At 48.9% G+C, this 23,008-nt stretch overlaps 1 protein-coding gene across 1 annotated transcript in view; it reads right to left on the reverse strand.

The window, feature by feature from the left end:
* LOC133357477 (mediator of RNA polymerase II transcription subunit 12-like protein) overlaps positions 1-23,008 on the reverse strand; it is a 66,460-nt gene that overhangs the window by 15,851 nt on the left and 27,601 nt on the right. The window contains 19 exon segments of the mRNA XM_061575421.1: positions 758-847; positions 1,586-1,697; positions 2,947-3,108; positions 4,390-4,586; positions 5,038-5,109; positions 6,694-6,882; positions 7,112-7,371; positions 7,898-8,011; positions 8,370-8,474; positions 10,652-10,769; positions 11,778-11,919; positions 12,744-12,968; positions 13,502-13,633; positions 14,375-14,538; positions 15,095-15,238; positions 16,703-16,818; positions 18,047-18,191; positions 19,111-19,312; positions 21,812-21,918. Coding sequence (XP_061431405.1) covers positions 758-847; positions 1,586-1,697; positions 2,947-3,108; positions 4,390-4,586; positions 5,038-5,109; positions 6,694-6,882; positions 7,112-7,371; positions 7,898-8,011; positions 8,370-8,474; positions 10,652-10,769; positions 11,778-11,919; positions 12,744-12,968; positions 13,502-13,633; positions 14,375-14,538; positions 15,095-15,238; positions 16,703-16,818; positions 18,047-18,191; positions 19,111-19,312; positions 21,812-21,918 — 2,796 coding nt within the window.

Genomic DNA, 23,008 nt, shown 5'->3' on the forward strand with positions numbered 1-23,008 from the left:
TTAAATAAAAGCGTGTAAAAAGTTTTAAAATATATATTTTTGATTTTTTATGATAGAATATCGTGTTGTCATCAGTATGACATACCTATACGAAGTTTGCAGTCGATAGCACATTGGGAAGTGTGTAAAAATTTAGTTACAATATTTATTTTTTGAGGATTCAACAGACGAAGTGAGTTAAATAAAAGCGTGTAACAAAAAGGCCATCGGTTGAGGATTTGAACAACGCTGCAATGGAGCTGATTTGTCGGATGTGGAGTGGGAAGGTATTCTAGGCTGCAGGGGCTGTGCATGAGAAAGTGCATCAGCCAGTGGCTTTAAGTAACATTTTTTGAGTCTCAAGACATTTTGCAGTAGAGTTCAATGTCGATACGTGTCGTGCCGATTGAGCAATTTGCAGGTAAATTTTTTTGCACTGCTATCTTTTGACCAATACCAATTACCCGTGCATTGCACGGTCTCGTGCTATGGGGGGAAACTGGCAAACAGAGCAAACGCATGCAGACTAGTGGCAGAACGTACAAACCCCAAACAGAAAGGAATCCGAGTCAAGAATTGAACTCAGGCCCTCTTCTTAACCTTGGAGGCACGAGAGTTAACACTGCGCCACCCCTGCCGCCCCGCAAACACGCATTGGAAGCAGCTACACCGTACGGAGATGAAAATGGCATAAAGCTGCTCGCGTATGGAGGGGTGGGGGGCCTGACCACAGAAAGGTCACGCTGATGCTAACGGTGAAGGGTGTCCCCCGTCGTACCAGGTTGAGACGAAGCTGCAACGCCTCGTGCATCATCTGCCGAGCCTTCATGTCGTCCTGGTATCGCTCCTCCTGCCAGTTGCTCACGATCTGCGGGAGGGGATCGGCCACGTGCAAGCGTCGGCAAAACATGCGCGCACGTGTAAGCGGCGGGCACGAAAGAGCATCCGCGCGACGTGTTTAGCTCGGATTAAAATGGCTGGGTTTAAATCGGAAAGGCCTCTCCTTTCACTTTTGGTCAACAATTCAACATCTGGCACATTTTAAAGATTCAGAAGCAGGGGATATAGAGGCAGCTTGACAACACATGACTTAATCGATAGTGGCGAGAATATTTATTTAATTAAATGCTTCACAATTTTAATTTGGAGCTTTCGTGACTGCAGGAATTACTCTTTGGTTCTTTCGGTAAAGTCACGTATAAAGATAAAATAATAAATTAAATACTAGCATACGACGTTTCGATTGCAACACAAGCAATCATCATCAGGTATAAATGAAATAGAAACACAATAGAAACACAAATCTAGTATACTTAGAAATGGAATGTAATACAACAGAGAGTCGAATAACAGTCAACACCCTACCTGGTTGATTACATTCTCAGGAAGAATGTAATCAACCAGGTAGGATTTGTGTTTCTATTTCATTTATACCTGACGATGATTGCTTGTGTTGCAATCGAAACGTCGTATGCTAGTATTTAATTTATTATTTTATCTTTATACTGTGACTTTACCGAAAGAACCAAAGAGTGCTTCACAATTGTTTTATTATCGTGCCCGCTGATGACGCTTCTCACAATTATCATTCTAATGGTTAATTCACCTGGTTGACTTGGTTCTGCAGAGACGTGAGGAGGCTCTCCCTCTGCTCATCCTGGCCCTTCAGACAGGTGAGCACCAGCGACAGGAAGGGCTGCTGGCTCAATAGTGACATGCTGCGGGGGAGACATCGCGCGCGCAGACACGCACACGTCTCACTCTTTATTGCCCTCTGCCCCTGCCCACCCCTCCATGCTCGTGTGTGTGTGTGTACGAAGAACTTATGTCGCACCGTACGTAGCCAACCGTGCTAATCGGAGGTGCGGGGGAAGGACATCAAAGTAAGCGCAAAAAGGCAGTTCTAAAGAAATGAGTTTTCAATCTTGATTATTTTCAAGTGCATAGCTCCAGTGGCTTCCTAATATCGGAAGGAAGAGCGTTCCAGACGGCCGCAGAAGCGCATCTGAACGCACGATGCGGTCACCGTCTTTGTTCACGTATCGGTGATAGGGCAATGGGCCTCGGCCAAAATCGCACAAAGACCCCAACGGCGCCCATTGCCCACATGCACCAAATGGGAGAGAAACCCACAAATACGTCGATGCCATTTTTAACCCTTTCCAACAAACGTTGAAAGCTTAGAACGTTAACGTATCTCGAAGACATCACTGGTCCCGAGCCTGAAACGCCCATAGCAGGGTCAGGTCCATTCTTGCTCGGCATAAACGGCCTGTTGGCTTCTCACCAAGTGGTGGAGTCTTGGTCGACAGTATCCTACTTCTCCCCCAAATAGCGTATAACAGACTGTCGGCGTAGCTGCTGTTTGCGAGCACCTATGAAGGCCAGCACGGCACACTAGGGGGGCGATGTAGTTAGCACCACGCCCAGTCGCATTTATCTCCGCAGTGCTGATGATGAAACACCACGCTAGATACACATTTGAGGCCGAGTTGATCTAGGGGGAGGCCCAAGACCGGTTCAAATATTCGCCACTGTTATTTGTCGTGAGCGGGATTGGAACTCAGGTCGCCGGATTCGCGGCGCGCTAACCACTGCACCACCATTCCCCACACTTGTTAACTGACGATCGACACAAAGACAAAGATCCCCCGTATATCCTTAAGACTGTAGGGGCAAGTGCTGTTAGCGAGCACCTATAAAGGCCAGCACAGCACGCGAGGGGGTGGGCGGTCAAAACCACGCCCGGTTGACTTTGTCTCCCTCGCGGCGATGTTTACACATCGCACCAGGTACTCATTTGAGGCCGAGTCGACCTAAGGGGAGGCCCAGGACCGCTTTCAAATCATCGTCACTGGTGTTGGCCGTGAGTGGGACTCGAACCCGGTTTCGCCAGGTTCGTAGCGCAGTGCGCTCACCACGACACTACCGCTCCCCACACACACACACACGTGCGCGCTCGCGTACCTCTTCTGTTTCTGTCGGTCGCGCTCCTTCTTGGAGGAGGAGCCGAGGTGCTGGCCCTTCTCCAGCTCCTCTCCGGCCGCCTTGAGCACGCGGCCCTGCACCGAGCTGGGCAGCTTCGCGATGAGCGGCGCCACCAGCCACACGCCCTTGCGCTCCGACGAGCTGCTCGCAACAACAAAAATAATGCGGTCCCTTCACGATCAATGTCGCTGAACGTTTCGCCTTCTTCCCTCGCACCGGAATTCCTTCCGATCGTCTTTTTCCCCCCATGCTCCGATTAACCTTGCTCAGTTAAAGAACCGTGTTGACGCCTGTTGAATGCCTGTTTTACAGTGCTGTTTTGTTTCCGACTGACATTTTGGGCCTTGTGTACCGCAGCAACTTTGTAAAAATATACATGTTTGAAACGTTACTTTGGGCCCTCCCCATATAAACCTTTATGTCTCTGCACCGTGGTTCCCACATGGGTGGGGCAGCGAGCCCAGATTTCGGCACGACAGAGCCCTGTCGTCTCGAAATCTGGCCGCTGTTTACGGAGTTTCTGTTCCCCCCTGTGATTGGCGCTTTGTACTGGGCTCGCGTTGAGTTGTAATGAACAAAAACTAAAATTATGTTACCGTGGCTAAAGCTGTTTGTGCCACCGCACCTTGACAACGCTCTCTGCACTCTGCAGGATCTGGCATCGGCACGCGACCTCCAAGATCTGCCCTAACCCTTTTTTCCAGCCACCCATTAAAGAATCGTGCGCACAGCCATTACCCTACCGACAGAAATTTCAAGTCGGCTAGTTGGATAACAATTTGTATCCATGTGGCAACTCAAAGCGCCTTACATGTCATCTCAGCCGTTACAATGCCTTGCATTGTAATGGTTACAATGCCAGTTGCTAGCCGCCTGTAAGAGGCACGAAGTGAACGCAGCACCAGCCAGCAAGTGGGCATTAGACTACCAGTCCGGGGGAGGCCATGTTGCGATGCGTTTTTTCCCAAGTCAAGTAATTTTCCCGTCGTGATTCACCAAATTGTGATTTTTTAAATGATATCCACCGCGAAGCAGACGGCGGTTATTTTACGGTCACCGAACCGATAGCATTAACTAGTTCTAGATTTGAAGCTTTCGTGACTGCAAGGATTCATATTCTTGGGTTTTTTCGGTAAAGTCACGTAGGTAAAAAATTAAAATTAATAAAAGTAAAAAAAAATCACGACGTTTCGGAGGCAACACAAGCCTCCGTCTTCAGGTGGAAACGTCACAGCACGATAGCTGTCCGAAACGAAACGTCGTGATTTTTATTTTACTTTTATTAATTTTTATTTTAGCATTAACTAGGGCAGCCACCGGGGAACCGAACCGTGGACCTCCACAACTATAGCGGCGAACGCGCCGCAGCTGCTCTGCCACGCAGCCGCCAAGCATCGCCGACAGATGTGGCCGGGCCCCGACCTGAGGAAGGGCTTCTTCTTGGCGGCCGCGGCTGCGTTCTGCGCAGCATCGCTGCTGCCGACACCTGTGCCAGGGCCGCCCCCTCCGTGTCCCAGAAGGCCGAGCGACATGAGGTTGGAGGAGCTGTTCATCTCGGCCGACTGCTGGAAAACCTCGATGGTCACCTTGGCTATGTTCTCCAGGAGGTTGTTCATTTCCTGGACGCGCACATTTATGACGGTGTGTTAGGGTCTTACGCAAACCAACAACAATGATACAATTTTGGAGTTACTTAAAGGCGCACATAATATTCGTTCTACAACGTAGGCATAGTTATAACCTAACATGTACTGCGAAAGTGGCTTAATTTAATGACAAAGACGGTTATAGTCCTCTGATAGCAGGGAACTTTTACAGGAAGAGGAGCGAAAACGTTGGACATCATGTCAAACAGCACACGGCACAACCCAAATACATATTGGAGAACCACACAGAAACAAAACCAAAAACACAATGTGCGGTAAACACTGTTTTCTGTCCAAAAAAGCGAGGAGGTAATTTTTTTTTACTTTCTACATTTTTACGTAACTAAAATGACGGGCACCTGAAGGAGTTTTTCAAAAATATATGTTTTTAACCATTTCATATCCCAGCTTAATGTGAACTTACGGAGTTGTGACACTGCTTGATCATCAGCTGCAGCTCCAACCACGACTGCCTGAGCGTCCACTGGTCTAGGTGCTGTCGACAAAAAAAAACATCGCAGTGTTAGACACAAACGGATAAGACGCCATCAACTGGCTGCATGATCAGAGGGCAGAAAGTGGTGTCTGTCCAGCGTGGAAGAGTAGGCCAAATACTCTCAGAAGCGGTGTAAGGAAGCATTAGCAGGGCTGAACATTTACCTATTTTCATGTTTACCCGATTAGTCGAGGAATTGGACGGATATTCGGGAGAGTAATGGATCACTTCTATTAACTAAATTTCGATTTAAAGCTTTCGTGACTGCAGGGATTAATCTTCTTGGTTCTTTCGGTAAAGTCACGTAGAAGGGAAATAATAAAATAATAAAAATAAAACATAATAAAATAATACAATTCTCACGACGTTTCGGCCACAACGCAAGCAGCCATCCTCGGGTGAAGAACAGGGCTGTCGGAAAGACAGCATCTGAATGAGCACCACCAAGCTTGGTGGGGCTCATTCAGACGCTTGGTGGTGCTCATTCTGACAGACCTGTTCTTCACCTGAGGACGGCTGCTTGTGTTGTGGCCGAAACGTCGTGAGAATTGTATTTTATTATGTTTTTATTATTATTTTATTATTTCCCTTCTACGTGACTTTACCGAAAGAACCAAGAAGATTCAATTAACTAATTGCCCAGTTCAAGAACCCAGATGGCCACAGCTGACGTATGCAGTCCAGGGAGTGGAAGTGTAGTGGTTAGCCTATGACTGTGCTACAAACCAGAAACCCGAGTTCGATTCCAACTCACGTCCAATATCTGTGACTCATATCCGAACATGGTCCGAAGCTTCCCCTAGATCGACTCAGCCTTAAATTAGTACCTGGTGCAGAGTGTATACATCAGCACTGAGAAGATAAAGTCGGCAGGGCACAGTATTGACCACCCACCCCCTCGTCTGCCATGCTGGCGATCATAGGTGTCGCCAATAGCAATTGCCAAAACCGCCTGTATAGGCCTATACTTTGTGTGCCTATGCAAGTTTGTGTGTAGTGAGAATTGTATTTTATTATGTTTTAATTTCATTATTTTATTATATCTCTTCTACGTGACTTTACCGAAAGAACTAAGAAGATGAATCCCTGCAGTCACGAAAGCTTTAAATCGAAATGTTTGTAGTGGTTAGCGCACAGCGGAATTAACCCGGCGACCCGAGTTTGATTCCCGCTCACGTCCAACACCAGTGACTATTATCTGAATCGGTCCTGGGCCTCCCCGTGGTCGACTCAGCCTCAAATGAGCACCTGGTGCGGTGTTTAAAAACATTGCCACTGGGGAGACAAAGGCGTGGTGCTGGCCACCCACCCCCTCGTGTATCGTACTGGCCTTCATAGGAGCTTACGAACAGCACCTGCTCCAACAGTCTGTTACAGGGTATACATGGGACCTTCGTTTTTGTGTGTGTGTGTGCACGCGTGGCACCTGGGTCTGTCCCGTGATCTCCCGCCAGTGGGCGTTCGACGCTTCACGTCGCCTTAAAGCGCACCTGGCCTGGCAAGAGCTCCGTGGTGACGTCAACCGGCACTCACGTGTCGAATGGTGGTTGTTGTTGTTGTTGTGATGCGTGAGCTCGTGCCGACCTGCAGTATGCGCTTGATGCGCTGCCTCTGCGGGTTGTCCGAGTCCTGCGCGTCGGGCAGCCCGTGGGGGTAGCATATGAGCTGCAGCAGGTGCTGCGCCTGCTTGTTGGAGAGCACGGGGTCCAGCAGCAGGTCCTTGTCGTCGCGCAGCGACTCGGGCTCCTTCAGGCAGCGCTCGCCCACCCACTCCTGAGGACGCACGGACAGCCCAGGCCACGGCAGCCCAGACCAGAGCAGGCTCACAACAACGAGACGGAAAGCCGGGACGCCGAAGGATTCTCCACTGTCGTTAGTGGATGCCTACAGACTCGGCAGGCGAGGATACTCAAAGCGAACGGTGCGTTCGAAAGCGATTGGTCCTCGTGTGCGTCGTTGTCTTTGTGTCGTGCGTGCGCGTGTGCAGTCGCTGGGGCAGCACCTGCTGGCAGATGGTCTTGAGCGCGAACTTGGCGTACTCGCTGAGGCTCGCCGTCTCGATGGCGGTGACGCGGCCGCCCGGCCGGGCCCCCTTGCCGCTACCGGGGCCGCCGGCACCAGCACCGCCGCCGGCGCCGCCGCCGCTCAAGACCTCGTCGTCGGCTGCGTCGTCGAGACCCCGGATCGGCGCCAGCAGGCTCGCCACGCTCACGTCGTCGCCGTGCGAGCTGTGCAGGCCTGGCCCGCCCAGATCCATGTCGCCTACGGAAGGAATCGCAAGGGCGCAGAGGGGCCATTGAGCGTTGATGATGAAGATGAGCAGAGGTCTGCATTTGTAGTAATTAGCGGCATCGATGGCCGTAGGAGTTGTGAGAATAAATCACATGAGAGGTCTCCACAGCGAGTACTCGAAAACTCATGCACGCGCATGGATTCCGTAAAGCGTTGGAAGCATTTGATTAACAACATGGAAGCTCACGGGTATATCTATATCTATCAGGGCATATTTGCAAAAAGTCCATTTATTCCTGGTTGATATCTCTTTGAGCAATCTGGCCAGTTTTAATAGCGCGATTCCCTCACTGCGATGAGCATGGTTGGCTACGTACGGCGCAAAAGAAGTTCAACGTACATACGTACGTACACAGCAATGCAACTCTGTTCTAAAATTTAACTCGTATTGGAGAGCTATTGTGGACTCCCCCAGCCCCGCCTGCTCGCCCCGCCCCCCTCCGACTTTACGGAACAGCAGGCAGATCCGTTCATTAGTGAGGGGACCGCGTCTCACCGAGCATGAGGATGGCCTTGAGCACAGCGAAGACAGCCCCCACCTCGATGCTGTTGTGAGCCGCAGCCAGCAGATGCCGGTCACACGATGAGCGGATGCCAGGGCTGGACTTACCTGGGTAGGGGGGCGAAGGCGGTGGGGGCGGGGGGTGGGAGGAAGAGTTGCGTTAAAGGGGCAACGCTTGCTCGCGATGACCACTTTACAAAAGAGGTTCCTGACAAAGCGTCTCTTCTGTGCACAACCGAACATCAGAGCCTGTGCTCACGCCTCTATTGGTGAACCCGAGCCAGTAGCAGACATTCCACACCGCTACGACGGAAGCCAGTCCTCTCTCTCTCTCGAGGACGAGCAGTTTCGACTTCCTCATGTTTATCAATGTACATTTTAGTGCGCTACAGATGACGGGAAATTCCACATTGCCACGGTTGCGTAAAAACACAGGCGGCTACACGAACATCGGGTGCGACATCACCTCCTGGCGGCGTGGACGGCGTGACCTGAGGAGTTTTGAAGAGGTGCAGCAGCAGACGGCAGGTGAGCCGAGCTCCAGGTTCTGCGTCGGAGTCTCCGCACACAGCTGCATGGGGGAAACACGACACGTACGTGTATATATATGCATGTTTAACTAATTTTGCACGGTACGTAGCCAACCGTGCTAATCAGAGGTGCGGGGGAAGGACTATGAACTATAGGTCTCTGTGTGAGTCTATAAATCTCTGTGCGAGTATATGAGTCTCTGTGTGAGTCTATGAATCTCTGTGTGAGTCTATGAATCTCTGTGTGAGTCTATGAGTCTCTGTGTGAGTCTATGGGTCTCTGTGTGAGTCTATGGGTCTCTGTGTGAGTCTATGGGTCTCTGTGTGAGTCTATGGGTCTCTGTGTGAGTCTATGAGTCTCTGCGTGAGTCTATGGGTCTCTGTGCGAGTATATTGGTATCTGTGAGTCTATTAATCTCTGTGTGAGTCTGTGGGTCACTGTGTGAGTCTGTGGGTCTCTGTGTGAGTCTATGGGTCTCCGTGTGAGTCTATGGGTCTCTGTGAGTCTATGGGTCTCTGTGAGTCTATGGGTCTCTGTGTGAGTCTATGGGTCTCTGTGTGGGTCTATGGGTCTCTGTGTGGGTCTATGTGTCTCTGTGTGAGTCTATGGGTCTCTGTGCGAGTCTACGGGTCTCTGTGTGGGTCTATGGGTCTCTGTGTGAGTCTATGGATCTCTGTGTGAGTCTATGGATCTCTGTGTGAGTCTATGGGTCTCTGTATGAGTCTATGGATCTCTGTGTGAGTCTATGGATCTCTGTGTGAGTCTATGGATCTATGTGTGAGTCTATGGGTCTATGTGTGAGTCTATGGGTCTCTGTGTGAGTCTATGGGTCTCTGTGTGAGTCTATGGGTCTCTGTGTGAGTCTATGGGTCTCTGTGTGAGTCTATGGGTCTCTGTGTGAGTCTATGGGTCTCTGTGTGAGTATTATGTAGGTATGTTGAACTTCTTTCGCACCGTACGTAGCCAACCGTGCTAATCGGAGGTGCGGGAGAAGGACAACAATCACAAAGCGCATACTTGGCCAAGCGGTGTCGCCTTTGCTGCTCGCCGCAAATGTTCGAGGTTCAAGCCCGGCGGCCGCACCGGTTAATACTGTGTGCGTCGTAACCTTGAGATATGCGGTGTCTGTACCATGGTGGGCGTTAAATATTCCGTGAAGTTGTGATAAAAAAAAGAGTAGTTCGGGATTGCCTCGTGTCACGCTTCAAATTTCCAAATCCTGAATAAAATTGACGATTTCTTAAATGAGACAATCCACAATGCAACATCGCCCCCCACCGCCCCCCCCCTACTGGCAGAACATGCTCGTGAAGGGCAAAGCAGAAGTCTACTGAAATAGAACATGGCAGGGTAAGTGTCTCCACGTGTCAGGTGACCAAGCGGAAAACCTAAGACCAGACGGTTGGATGTGTGAGGAGGGTAGGTCTTGCAGGTTGCCTGTGCAAACATCTGTGAGATCTGGCAGAGGGCGTAAAGAGCTGACGAGGTGTGGTGGCATCAACGGCAATGGGGGGCAACGGTGGTAAAATGTTGACTACCACACCCAGTACACACAGGAGGTTGTGGGTTCGATCCGGATCAAGACGTCTATATATTTGGAGTTTGCATGTTCTCCGCGTGTTCACGTGGATTTTTCTCTGGGTCCTCTGCTTTTTCTCTCCACATTTAGGATCAACGTGCGTCCAAGAGTATTTGGCTGCTATACATTTTCACGTGATAAGCCATCGTTTGTGGCCAGGTCTCTTCTGAAAAAGAGCTATATATGATAATTGTTTTTACCCTTCTATCTGGCAACAAAACGGGCACCTTATTTACAAGGAGTCATGTTTGCATAGACCACAATATCTGCAGCCATAATGCAAACAAAAAACATAACTCTGATAATATATGCACTGTCCTTGGTGTGGACCAATCAACTTCAAGGACAGTGCATATATTATCAGAGTTATGTTTTTTGTTTGCATCATGGCTGCACGTATTGTGGTCTATGCAAACATGACTCCTTGTAAAAAAGGTGTCAGTTTTGTTGCCAGATAGAAGGGTAAAAAATCAATAATCATATTTTTTTTACTGCCAAATGAGGTTCCAATGGTGTAAGAGCTATATTTTTCAGATGGCCTTATCCGGTAAAATAAAAATAGTTTAGTTTAGCCATGATGATATTTTCAAGGCACTGGCTATGGGGGGGGGGGGGAGGCTCCAGTGGGCACCACTCACCGGCGAGGAGGGACGGCAACGCCACGTGCTGAATGACGTCCTCAAGCGAGAAGCTCTGGCGAGCGATGAGGATGGCGATGAAGGTGGCTAGCGAGTCGTGGAATGACAGGTCGCTCACCTGCACGGCCAGACAGGAGCAGTGCAGTCGACACCAAGAGCCCCAAAGGGCCAAGAAACATTTCGTAAAAATATTTTTTTTATAATCGCTGGCGATGCATTCAATGTGAGAAACTTGGTAAGGCAGCGGTAAAGAGTGACGGATGCGAGTTCGGCCCGGCCCATAAAAACAGGATTTGGTAAAGTGTCTGATTCATAATGAGTGGTGTACAGAGCACACAATCTCAAGCAGTCACATGACCTCTGATTGGAAGATTCCAATCGATTTGCCATGATGGATAGCAGAGATCGCATTTGCGAAGATTTGGGCAACGATATCTTTTTTAACTGCTCAGAAAATATTTCCCTCGAGTAGAATAAAAACGTATCCTACCTTGAAAACTAGACAATCACAACAGCCAACGAGAATAAAAACAAAAACAACAACTGCTGGATGGAGGCGATCCTATGATGTTGGCCGTGACAGTTGTTTGAATCTACTTCACAACGCTGGTTGATACGGGAAGGTGAACGAGACAGCACTTTTAGAGATCACTTGCCACTCATGTTAAGCCGGGGCCAGGATTCGAACTCAGGACGACGTGAGGTTGAAAATCACATTAAGCATGTATAGTACTGCATTGACATAATTAACCCTGTATCCCTTCACGTGACAAATTAAAAAAAGATAAATGAACCCTTGTCCATTCCGATGACGTACGTGTACGTCATCAGTTTCATCAACTAAAATCGGTACGTCTTCAGGTCGGAAGACATACCGAGGCTTCCACAAGGCCATGCGGGAGGGCATGTGGCACAGTTTGGCGCAAGCTATCGTGCAGTGCGGTCTTGTCGCTCCGGTTCTCTGCGGCGAGTACAACGCGTTTAAAAACAACTGCGCTACTACGCCTCTCTAAATAAAAATAACGCTGAGCCGCTCGCCCGTTCCCAGATTCGGCGGTCAACGGGGGACCCCCACACCCCGCAACTTGCAGACGTCTCGGGAACGGGAAAGGGGTCAACAACTCACGTCAACGCTGCACAGGAGGTCATTAAAGCCGCAGCCGTGGTTGGAGGAGCAGCAGAGGGCCTTGAGCACCCCCAGCCACTCGGAGCTCAGCGCGGTGCAGCACGCGGTCAGCTCGGCGCACAGGTTCCCCACGTCGTTTATCCTTCGCGAATGAACGCCGACGAAGACCGAACCAAAACAGACGCGCGTTTCAGAGGCCTGTCAGTAACGGCCACTCCCTTGCGAACAGCAACCGACGTACAATCAACCCGCACCCCCCCCAAGGGTCGTCCAATTGGCCTTCCAACCATAAGTTGCAATCACAATTATCAAGTCCTGAATCGAAAGGGCTCCGTTCAAACTCATTATAAACACTTGCACCAAGGCCTGATCCACAATACCTTGTTGATCTCGTCAAGGAGCATCAACCATCACGTGAACTCTTGGTCATCCTCGCAGCAACAGCGCCATTTGGCTACAAAGACGGTGACCGCATCGCGTGCTCAGATGCGCTTCTGCGGCCGTCTGGAACGCTCTTCCTTCCGATATTAGGAAGCCACTGGAGCTATGCACTTTAAAATAATCTAGATTGAAAACTCATTTCTTTAGAACTGCCTTTTTGCGTTTAGTTTGTTGTCCTTCCCCCGCACCTCCGATTAGTACGGTTGACTACGTACGGTGCGAAAGAAGCTCAACATACACACATACATCCAAAGTCTTAATCCTGATATGAAACATCAAACAACTCAATAGGAAATCACTCCAACCCCTCCGCTGCTCCTACTACCCCAGTAACGGTACCCTTGACTGGCTTTATTTCTATCACCCCAAAGCTTCCTCCTGTCGTAAGCTTGTGGTTTTCACACCCACCCAGAACTTTATGCGGTTTTCATCGTAATCGGTTTAACGCTCAAATGAATGAGCTTTTACTGAAACGATGCGGGCTAGGGTAGGGTGGCGGGTGGGGTATACGCCCGGCGAACTCACCGATCCGTATCCTGGTGGCCCGTGCAGATGTGCATGAGCGCGTTGCACACGAAGCTGTAGCGGTGGACCGCGCTGTCATGCAGCACCTTGCCGAGCAGCGAGTAGTTGATCTGCGTGTCCGGGTGCTCGATGTAGTCCTGCATGAACTCGGGGTCCCACAGCAGGTTGGACGTGGAGGGCGTCACGCTGCAGTAGATGGTTTGCTTCACCTTGGAGCAGGCGCCACTGCGAACACGGGGAGTGACACCGTCACCACGGCCGTCACATGCTACCGCCAACGCAGCCTGCCACGAGCCACTACTGCAACGGACACCACCACCACAGCTACAGCTACCACAGTCACTACAACCACCATAACCGATGCTATATCAGTTTCCACCGACTGCTGCATCGGCCACAACAGCCATCACAGCGACCACAACCTCCATACAAAGCCACCACAATCACCACAACCGATGCTCTCGTCAGTAGCTACTGCTGCATCAGCAAAAACAGCTGCAACCACCACCGCCATCACGGCCACATCAGATACCACAATTGTCAGGTGGTTAGTGTGGCTCTGGGTCAAACACCGGTGTTGGGCAACGGCTTGTTCAGACGTGCATTTCTCAATCTCCGACGAGCACGGTTGGCTACGTACGGCGCAAAAGAAGTTCAACATCCATACATACAAACTCCAGTCCCTTGGTTGGAAAGTGTCCCAAACCAGCGGCGTCGACAGTAAGCCAGGGCCGACAGCTGCCTTGCACCCTTCTCACCTTAAGAGGTCCCCAAATTTGCTCTTGAGGTGGCTGCAGGACACGCACAGGTCGTAGAGGTACGCGAGAATGCAGCGCTCGGGGGAAGAGCAGTCCGAAGGGTTGGCCACGTGCTTCACCACGCCGCACAACCTGCCGAGGTGCAAATGTGAGTAGGGCGATGACGACAACAAGGGCGCCACGGTGGCGAGATGTTTACTACCTCGCCTGGTATACAGGAGGTCGTGGATTCATCACTCCGCACGGCCTGCTGATAATGATTAAACCAGCGTGCAAGTAAACATTCATATTATTTGGTTGTGTGTGCAGCTGTGATGGTGGCTGTACGGACAGCTATGATAGAGGCTATGACAGCGCCAGCATGGGTGATGGCAGCTGTATGGGCAGCTGTGACAAGAGGTTTAAATTGTTGTTCTGACGGTGGCTGTATGGGTGACGGTAGCTGTACGAACAACATTGCCGGGGAGTGTGATGGTCGTCTTGACTGTGGCTGTACGAACAGCATTGCCGGGGAGTGTGATGGTCGTCTTGACCGTGGTTGTATGGACAGCCATGCCGGGGAGTGTGATGGTCGTCATGACCGTGGCTGTACAGACAGCCATGCCGGGGAGTGTGATGGTCGTCTTGACCGTGGCTGTACAGACAGCCATGCTGGGGAGTGTGATGGTCGTCTTGACCGTGGTTGTACGGACAGCATTGCCGGGGAGTGTGATGGTCGTCTTGACCGTGGTTGTACGGACAGCCATGCCGGGGAGTGTGATGGTCGTCTTGACCGTGGCTGTACGGACAGCCATGCCGGGAAGTGTGATGGTCGTCTTGACCGTGGCTGTACGGGTGCCTAGAGACTGTGACTGTGGTGGCGGAGCCTCTCACCCCTCGAACACCTGCGCCGTCTGGTCCGGCCCGAGCAGCAGACAGGCGTGGTAGTGACGCAGCACAGCCACGATGCACAGGCACAGCCCCGTGGTGTAGCTCCCAGCCAGGCTCGACGACTTCAGCAGCAGCTCTGCCTCCACTACGCTCAGCTCATTCAGCAGCTGCAGGAGACACAGTAGAACGCATGCGAGCGTTAAAACCGTGCCCAGGGACTGTCCCCCCTTCTACCACACTCAGCTCATTCAGCAGCTGCAGCAGACACAGCGGGACGCATGCGAGCGTTAAAACCATGCCCAGGGAATGCCCCCCCTTCTACCACGCTCAGCTCATTCAGCAGCTGCAGCAGACACAGCGGGACGCATGAGAGCAGTAGAACCGTGCCCAAGGACCGACCCCCCCTTCTACCACGCTCGACTCATTCAGCAGCTGCAGGAGACACAGCACAACGCATGCAAGCATTAAAACCGTGCCCAGGGACTGTCCCCCCTTCTACCACGCTCAGCTCATTCAAAGCAGCTGCAGGAGATACAGCGGGACGCATGAAAGCAGTAAAACCGTGCCCAGGGACTGTCCCCCCTACCACGCTCAGCTCATTCGGGATCACCGGAAATTCTGTGCCCCCTTCCCTTGTTAGGGTTCAGGCTTTGTAGCTCGGGCTCTTGTAAAAAAATGCAATTCAGCAGGCAGCCAAAGAGGAGGAAGGGGGGGGGGCAACACCTGGATGACGAAGTCGATGAGGCCGTGGATGTTGAGCGAGTGCTCCATGATGTCGAAGATGAACTGGATGTGCTGCACCAGCGGCAGGTGGTATGACGTCCCCGATGCGAAGCTCGTGATCTGCTCGAGCACATTGCTGGCGACCTGATGAACACAACAACAATAATAATAATACTTACATTTTATATACATGCGTCATTCATGCCGAGAGCATCCCACAACGCTCTACATTAATTACATATAAGGAGCAAATACCATATAGAAGTGGTTGGCTACGGACGGTGTGAAAGAAACCAAACAAATACAAAGATCCCCGTATAGCCTGAACGACTGTTGGGGCAAGTGCCGTTAGCAAGTGGCACCTACGACGGCCGGCATGGCAAAGCGAGGTGGCCAGCACCATGCCCGTCCGCCTTTGTCTGCCCAGTGGCGATGTTTTTATACACCACACTAGGTACACATTTGAGGCTGAGTCGACCTAGGGAAGGCCCAGGACCTGCTAAGATAATCGTCACTGGTGTTGGCCGTGAGCGGGAATCGAACTCGGGTCACCGGGTTCATCGCGCAGCACGCTAACCGCTACACCACCGCTCCCACACACACACACCACACGTAGACACACATACACGTACACACACACACACGTACACACCAAGCAAATGAAAACCCCACTACAGAACAAAGTAAAAAATGAAAAAACAAATTAACAAGTGGCACCAAAACAAAAAAGCACACAACCAACAAAAAAGTTCAGAATACAATGACACGAGATGGCGCACCAGGCTTCTGCAGCAGCTGCAACTATCGACTGTTAGAATCATCTACTCATCCCATCTGTGTGTGTCATTGCTTGACTTTGATTCATGAATACCAGCGCCGGGATAACACACGACGTTTTGGGCAGGCCAAAAGTTTCAAGAAGTGTGTTGTCAAACACCGCATAATGCACCCACGTTAGAGAGTGCATGCGTGTGGGTGCCAGCTTCCGCTCCTCCTGAAATAAGACTTGTTCAACAGACTGGCTCTCACCAGCTTGTTTCCAGGAAGTAAAATTTGTACCCTTTGGTTCTTTCGATAAAGTCACGTAGGTTTAAAATAAAATAAATCACGACGTTTCGATTGCAACACAAGCAATCATCATCATGATGATGTGGAAAGTATTTATTTTATTTTATACCTACGTGGACTTTACCGATAGAACCAAAGAGCATGGATTCCTGCAGTCACGAAAGCTTCAAATCTAGATAAAATTTGTAATTTATATCAATATTTAGTCACTTGCTTAGCTTTCCTATACTTTGCACAACTATCTTGTTTTTGTACTGTTTGCTGTCGTAACTTCCTGACACGACCCCTTCATAGCTCATCGGATTCTTCCAGTCTAAATCAAGATTCTGATTCAATATGGGGATCTTTGTTTTTGCAAACCGTAACCCTATTGATGACTGGCATGCGAAAATGGTTAAACCCCATTTGCGGAGAGAATCAGATTTAGAATATTTACTTATCCTGGAGGAATCTGATGAGCTAGAAAGCTCTGTCCCACAGATGTCCACTCGTACACACCGCTGGCCACCATGTGTGTCATGTGCTTGTGCCAGCGCGTACCTGCGAGGTGACCTGGTGCTGGTCGAAGTAGGAGAGCTGTTGGAAGCGAGAGAAGATGCCTTCAAGCGTCGGAAAGGATTCCGGCTTACTCCTCTTGCTCTTCTGACTCTCCTCCCCTGTAATGGCACAACTTCGGCTCACATCCGCCACGCTGCACAGTACCGGCCGACAAGACCACAGCTTGGGCGACAAGGCACAGCCAATTCGGTACGACACAAACCAGCTGTTACAAAAGCTGAAAATATACAACCCAGCTGACATGACACAGCCCAGCTGACAAAGCATGACATGGTGGTTATGCACGGCTCACGTCATGAGACATGTCCATCTGACAACACACAGTCATGCTAAAAAGCGTAGCCAAAGAAATGACAAAGCATTAAAAAGCTGGTTGAATCGGCATGCCCAGCCATCACACAAATTCTCGTAATCCTCGCAGCGGCCTTGGGCGAACCATTGAACAAAGACAGTCACGGCATGGCGCGCTTTCAGATGCACTTTTGCGGCCATCTGGAACGCCCTTCCTTCCAATATTAGGAAGCCATTGGGAGCTATGCACTTTTAAATAATCTAGATTGAAAACTCATTTCTTTGGAACGGCTTTACGTGTTTAGTTTACTGTCCTTCCCCTGAACACCTGCGATTGGCTACGTACGGCGCGAAAGAAGGCCAGCAAACGTACGTACAAGCCAGTTGATGAGATAGGTGTTCAATTAACCCGTAAAAACAAAGTTTTTCACTATAAATCCTTTATATGCGTGGCATCGGTTTTATTTTATTATTCATTTCTGTTTTTCTTGAGTAAGAGTTTCATTTTTATCACATTGGTAGTTGAAGTGGAAAATTTTGGAAAAAATTTTTCACGAAAATAAATTGTCACGCACAACGAGTCTGTGTGCTAAATGTCAGCTCGATTGGATCACGGGAAGTGGGTTAAAAACGACCGAAAGATTTGCACGGTCGTAAGCGCGCAAGCAAGCAAGCGAACTTAATATAAAGGATTTAAAAAGACAAACGGGCCACAGTCCAAAAGAGCCACATTCCCGGTGTGACGCAGGTAAAGTTCAAAGTTCAAGTTCATTTATTAGGTATAGCCCTGTGAGCCATTCGGCTCTTGAATCGGGTGCAACCGCAACAAACAAAAAAACATGAACAATAAAATATCATAAAGTGACTATGTGCAAACAGAAAATCCAAGAAAAGACAGTAAAATATTGCAGAAAAATCACCGTACACCAACCCTGTGCAAATATCCCAGTGGGATGCAAGTCAAGCAACAACAACCACAAGACAACTTAGCGATCCCTGGCGGTGCCGGTCACCCTGCAACCCCCCCCCCCTCACCGGTCTCGGCCGTGCTCTTCTTGTTGAGGATCTTGAGGATGTCGCGGGTGATGCGCTTGATGTGGTGCCGCGCCTCGTCTCGCTGCCGCCCCACGCCGTACAGCACAATCAGCCGCTGGTTGCACTCGTGCACTGACGACTCGTCCTGCGTGCGTGGGACAGACACACACACGTGGTGTAGGGACAGTGTGGCGGAGGGACGGTCAGCGTGGCTCACCACATATCGTTTGATTTTAAACACGGAAGGACCAACACCTTGGCCGTGGCAGATCACTGTTATAATTCAGTGGGCTCACATGACATTGATTTCTCCAAGACAGAGGTTCTTTGTAAGCCATCTGGCTACCATGAGAGGTTCGTTCATGAGGCTATTCACATATACAAACACAGAGACAATTTCAACCGAGAAGATGGATTCTGGCTTAGCAATCATTGGAAGGATTTGAAAAACCACTCCGGGTCTTAATTGATTGTATTCACGCTTATGGTGACTTTCAGACCACATTCCATTTTCTGCTCCCCCCTCCTCTTTTCCGAACATAGATGGACTCTCGATGTAAAGCTTTCGTGACTGCAGGGATTCATCTTCTTGGTTCTTTTGGTAAAGTCACGTAGAAGGAAAATAATAAAAATAAAACATAATAAAATACAATTCTCACGACGTTTCGGCCACAACGCAAGCAGCCGTCCTCAGGTGAAGAACAGGTCTGTCGGAAAGACAGCGTCCTTTCAGACAGAATTGTATTTTATTATGTTTTATTTTTTTTATTTTATTATTTCCCTTCTACGTGACTTTACCAAGAACATAGATGGACTCGTCCATCTGGCCAACTGCCAGATCGCTGTCTGTGGTGCTGACTTTAGGAAAATCCGCCACTTTTGTAAAATTTTCTTGCTGTGGATTTCACACCTATAGACGATCGCTTGTGTTGCAGTCGAAACGTCGTGAGAATTTTTATTGTTTTACATTTATATTATTTCATCATTTCCCTTCTACGTGACTTTACCGAAAGAACCAAGAATATCACCACATACCGTTGGTGCAAGCGCGATCTCCAGCTCACCTGCACAATGGGGAAGTGCAGCGCGTACTGCAGGTGGCGGGGCAGCTCGTGCGTGGGAGGGAAGATGGGGTCCAGGGGCTTCTCCTTGCGAAGGGGCTTGTCCTCTTTGGTCTGCGTGGGTTTATCCGACGCCGGACTGGGCTTGGGCTCCGAAGCCAGCGGGTCCGTATCCAGGGGAGAAAACATCTCCTTCCCATGCACCACCCGCACAGAATTTCAATAACAAGCCCTCCAAGCCGGACTTCCAGTAGGCCAGAATTGTGGGTACGTACGAAATTTATGAAAAAGAGCTTTGCGGTAGAACCCCTCTCGTAACGACAACCCCCGTTAACGACGGCCCTCCATAGAGCCCAATGTGTAGTGTATAATGTAGTGTATATTAGTATATAATGTAGTGTTTAGTGTATAGTAGTGTGTAGTGTATAGTAGTGTGTAGTGTATAGTAGTGTGTAGTGTATAGTAGTGTGTAGTGTATAGTAGTGTGTAGTGTATATTAGTGTAGTATATAGTAGTGCAGTGTATAGTAGTGTACAGTAGTGTGGTGTATAGTAGTGTGGTGTATAGTAGTGTAGTTTATATTAGTGTAGGGTGGTGTATAGTAGTGTAGTGTAAAGTAGTGCAGTGTATAGTAGTTTAGTGTATAATAGTAAGCGACTAATCAATTAACAACAGGCCTCCATAGAGCCCAATGCCTTTGCTTCCTGACCATTCTCCTGCTAACGACGGGCTGTTTTAGGCACAGTAAATATCATTTAATGCATTCATTAACTGCGTTCCCTTTAATATTATGTGTAAAAATGCTGTAAGACTCTTTATGCATTAATATAAATTGCTTAAATATTATAAAGTACGCTTTTCGAGTGAAAAAGGGTCATGTTCGATGCTATCGGAACGAATTAAGCCTTTAACGCGTATTTACAATACTCGCTTAACGACCGGTTTCGTGGAACCAATTAATGGCGTTAAGAGGGGTTTCTACTGTGCCGCTCACATTCCTCCAGTATAATTAGAGATTCTGATATTCTGTCAATAAATAAATACATAGAGAAAAACAAACTATTAGGAACACTGTTCCCACACCAATTACGCTGTTGGGAGGAGACCGATTGTGTATTTATATGCAATTGGGCAAAAATGCACACTTTGATGCCATACTCATTCCCTTGGTGTTAGTAATTCGATATATAGTTTTACTTTTAACTTTATCTTATGAACAAAATAAATGCATAAAGTCTGTCGGGATACCTCTGCGGCTCTACGCGTTCAGTGAGCCTCAGACTTGTACGGTGGCGAAATGTTAACTACCTCGCCTGGCATACAGGAGGTCGTGGGTTCGATCCCGACCCTGGAGGCTGTATATATTTGGAGTTTGCATGTTCTCCCTGTGGTCACGTGTATTTTTCTCCGGGTCATCAAGTTTTTCCCTCCAAAATTAGAAAAGTGGATCTAGATTATTTGGGTGATATAAAGTTTCCACATAAGCCACTTTGGCGGGCTATCATTTATAGCTGAGTGGGCATTAAATCGTAAAATAAAAATAGTTTATAGTTTTTTTTTCACAGCCGTTCCACGGTGAGTGTACGTGACAAAGTTTAAACTGTACGGTAGTGTGTTATTTATTATTAGATTGTAAAGATCTAATTGTAAATATTTAGTGAATTCTTATTAAGTCTGAATGCAGTACCTAATGTTGTTATTACTTATCTAAATATCATGGGGGGGTTTCCTTTGCAATTATGTTACGACATGCAATACCAACCCGGAGGCCATCTGTGGTAATAAAGGACACTAAAGGAATAAAGACACTGTCAGAATGAATTGGAGAAAGTTCTTAATTAAATGAAGGAGTTAATCAATTAAGCCACGTGATAAATAAAAACTGTGATAGACCTAATAAAAGAAAACACATTTTGTGCAGTCACTCATTACCTCAGCCGAAAATAGTGAGTTTAATTTAGCAAGTACAGTAAAACCTTGGATTGCAAGCATAATTCGTTCCGAAAACGTGTTTGTAATCCAAAGCACTCGTATATCAGTTGTGATCACGTGACGCTCGGCAGACAAAGCGTACACACGTACTACTCGTATTGCAAGACCTCGCTCGTTTATCAAATTAATAAACACTCACAGACCAAGTTACTCGCAATCCAAGCTTTTACTGTACAGTAGACTCTCGATTATCTGCGTGTGGTTTGTCCAATTTGTAGATTTTCCCTTAAGACCAAATGAGCAATCTAAAAACAGCTATACATTGCTTAATCTTGTAAATGTGTATTACAAGTCACGTGCTTAAACAGAAGAAATATGTGCTCCGGTTAATTAGAAATCCATGCGAGTGCCTCTACAGTACAGTAGTTGCATATATTTACAACAGTGGGCGGAGTTTGATTGACGTTGATTGGCACGGCTCTGCTATCGACTTAGTGAGCCGAGTCTTCTGCGCGGGAGCAGGAAAGTGTTGTAACTGAGCACGCGCATCGATCGGTCGATCGTTAGTATTCATTATGAATCAAAAGAGTAACAATCGATATCGTAAGTTATGCTTCAAAAACCACTAATTTAAGCCCACATGAGTGTTTTTTGGCATAGACATGCACGGGAAAATGGATATTTGTGGATTATCCACAATTTTCACTGATCCGCGGCCATCCTCCCAGCCATAACACGGATAATCCAGAGTTCTACTGTAAAATTAAAACATACCATGAAGTCAGTCGGGAACTCAGCCTTGTAGTCGCTCTTGTCCAAATCATCAAAGAGAGTCGTTGCCCCAGAGTCCATTTCCATGGACTCAACCATACCAGACTCCTGGCCAAAAACACACCAGATAACCGCATTCATTTCGGTACCCATGGACAACAATGGGCAGACGCCGCACGTACATGTTGCGCCATACCAAGGGGGCAGCCGAGAGAGTGAGCGGGAGGGGTGATGGTTAACCTGGGGTAAACCCCCCTGGGTACCCTGTGACCAGAGATAAAGACCCCAGACCCCCAAGGGGTGGCGGCTAGGGGCCAACGGTTAATTCCCAACCCTTCCAGACACTTCTGGAAGGTTCGAGGGAAGGTGTGGTTATGGGCGGGGTGAGCCCCAACTTGTGTATAAAAGCCGGTCCTCTCAACGGGACCGGCAGTGTTTGTCCACTCAAGACCCGAAGACGTCTGAAGACTAGACCAGCACCCTGGGACCTTCAACCGAGGCTTTTGTCAGAGCCGGGTTGCCGGGGACCAGCGGTGGGACCCGTAGCCTGGCTAGGCCGGGTCAGTCTAGCCTCCCCTAGCTCCTGGAGGACCCGTCAGAGCGTAGCCCGGAGTCTGTAGGTCACGCTTAAAGGGAGGATGTCCCTCCCTTAGCTTGTCGCGTGACGGGGCCGTACCCCGTAGTGTTCCAGGGGCCATAGCCGCAAGTGTTACGGCTATTGGTATTGTTATCTTCATGGAAATAAACGCGTTGCCTCCGAAAGAGAAGTCTCGCTCCACGTTTATACCCACAACATATACATCGTAACTGTCGTTGACATTTTCTCGTCACAAACCGCCGGTAGCAAAATTAAGACTTTTCTATGGAATTCAAAATGGTCCCGCCCGTCCGCCCGGCCTCTCTCATCTCTACTTTTCTGAGCCAGTGGTAGACATTCCATAATTCTCTGACAGAAGAGATGTCTGTCAATAGACCAACCACCACTGACTTCCCGGAGAAGTGTTAATAATTTAATCAAACCCGATCCCTGAATTGTCATCTCCATGCTTGAGCACTTGACCCAACAAATTGTCGGGGCAAGTACTGTCAGTGAGGCACCTATGAAGGCCGGCACGGCACACAAAGGGGTGGGGTAGCCAACAACATGCCCGGCCACCTTTGACTCCAGACTGGGGATGTTTTAACTACATCGCACCGG

Source organism: Lethenteron reissneri, chromosome 58, assembly GCF_015708825.2.
Source record: "Lethenteron reissneri isolate LAM-NWPU_2019-01 chromosome 58, ASM1570882v1, whole genome shotgun sequence".
NCBI lineage: Eukaryota > Metazoa > Chordata > Hyperoartia > Petromyzontiformes > Petromyzontidae > Lethenteron > Lethenteron reissneri.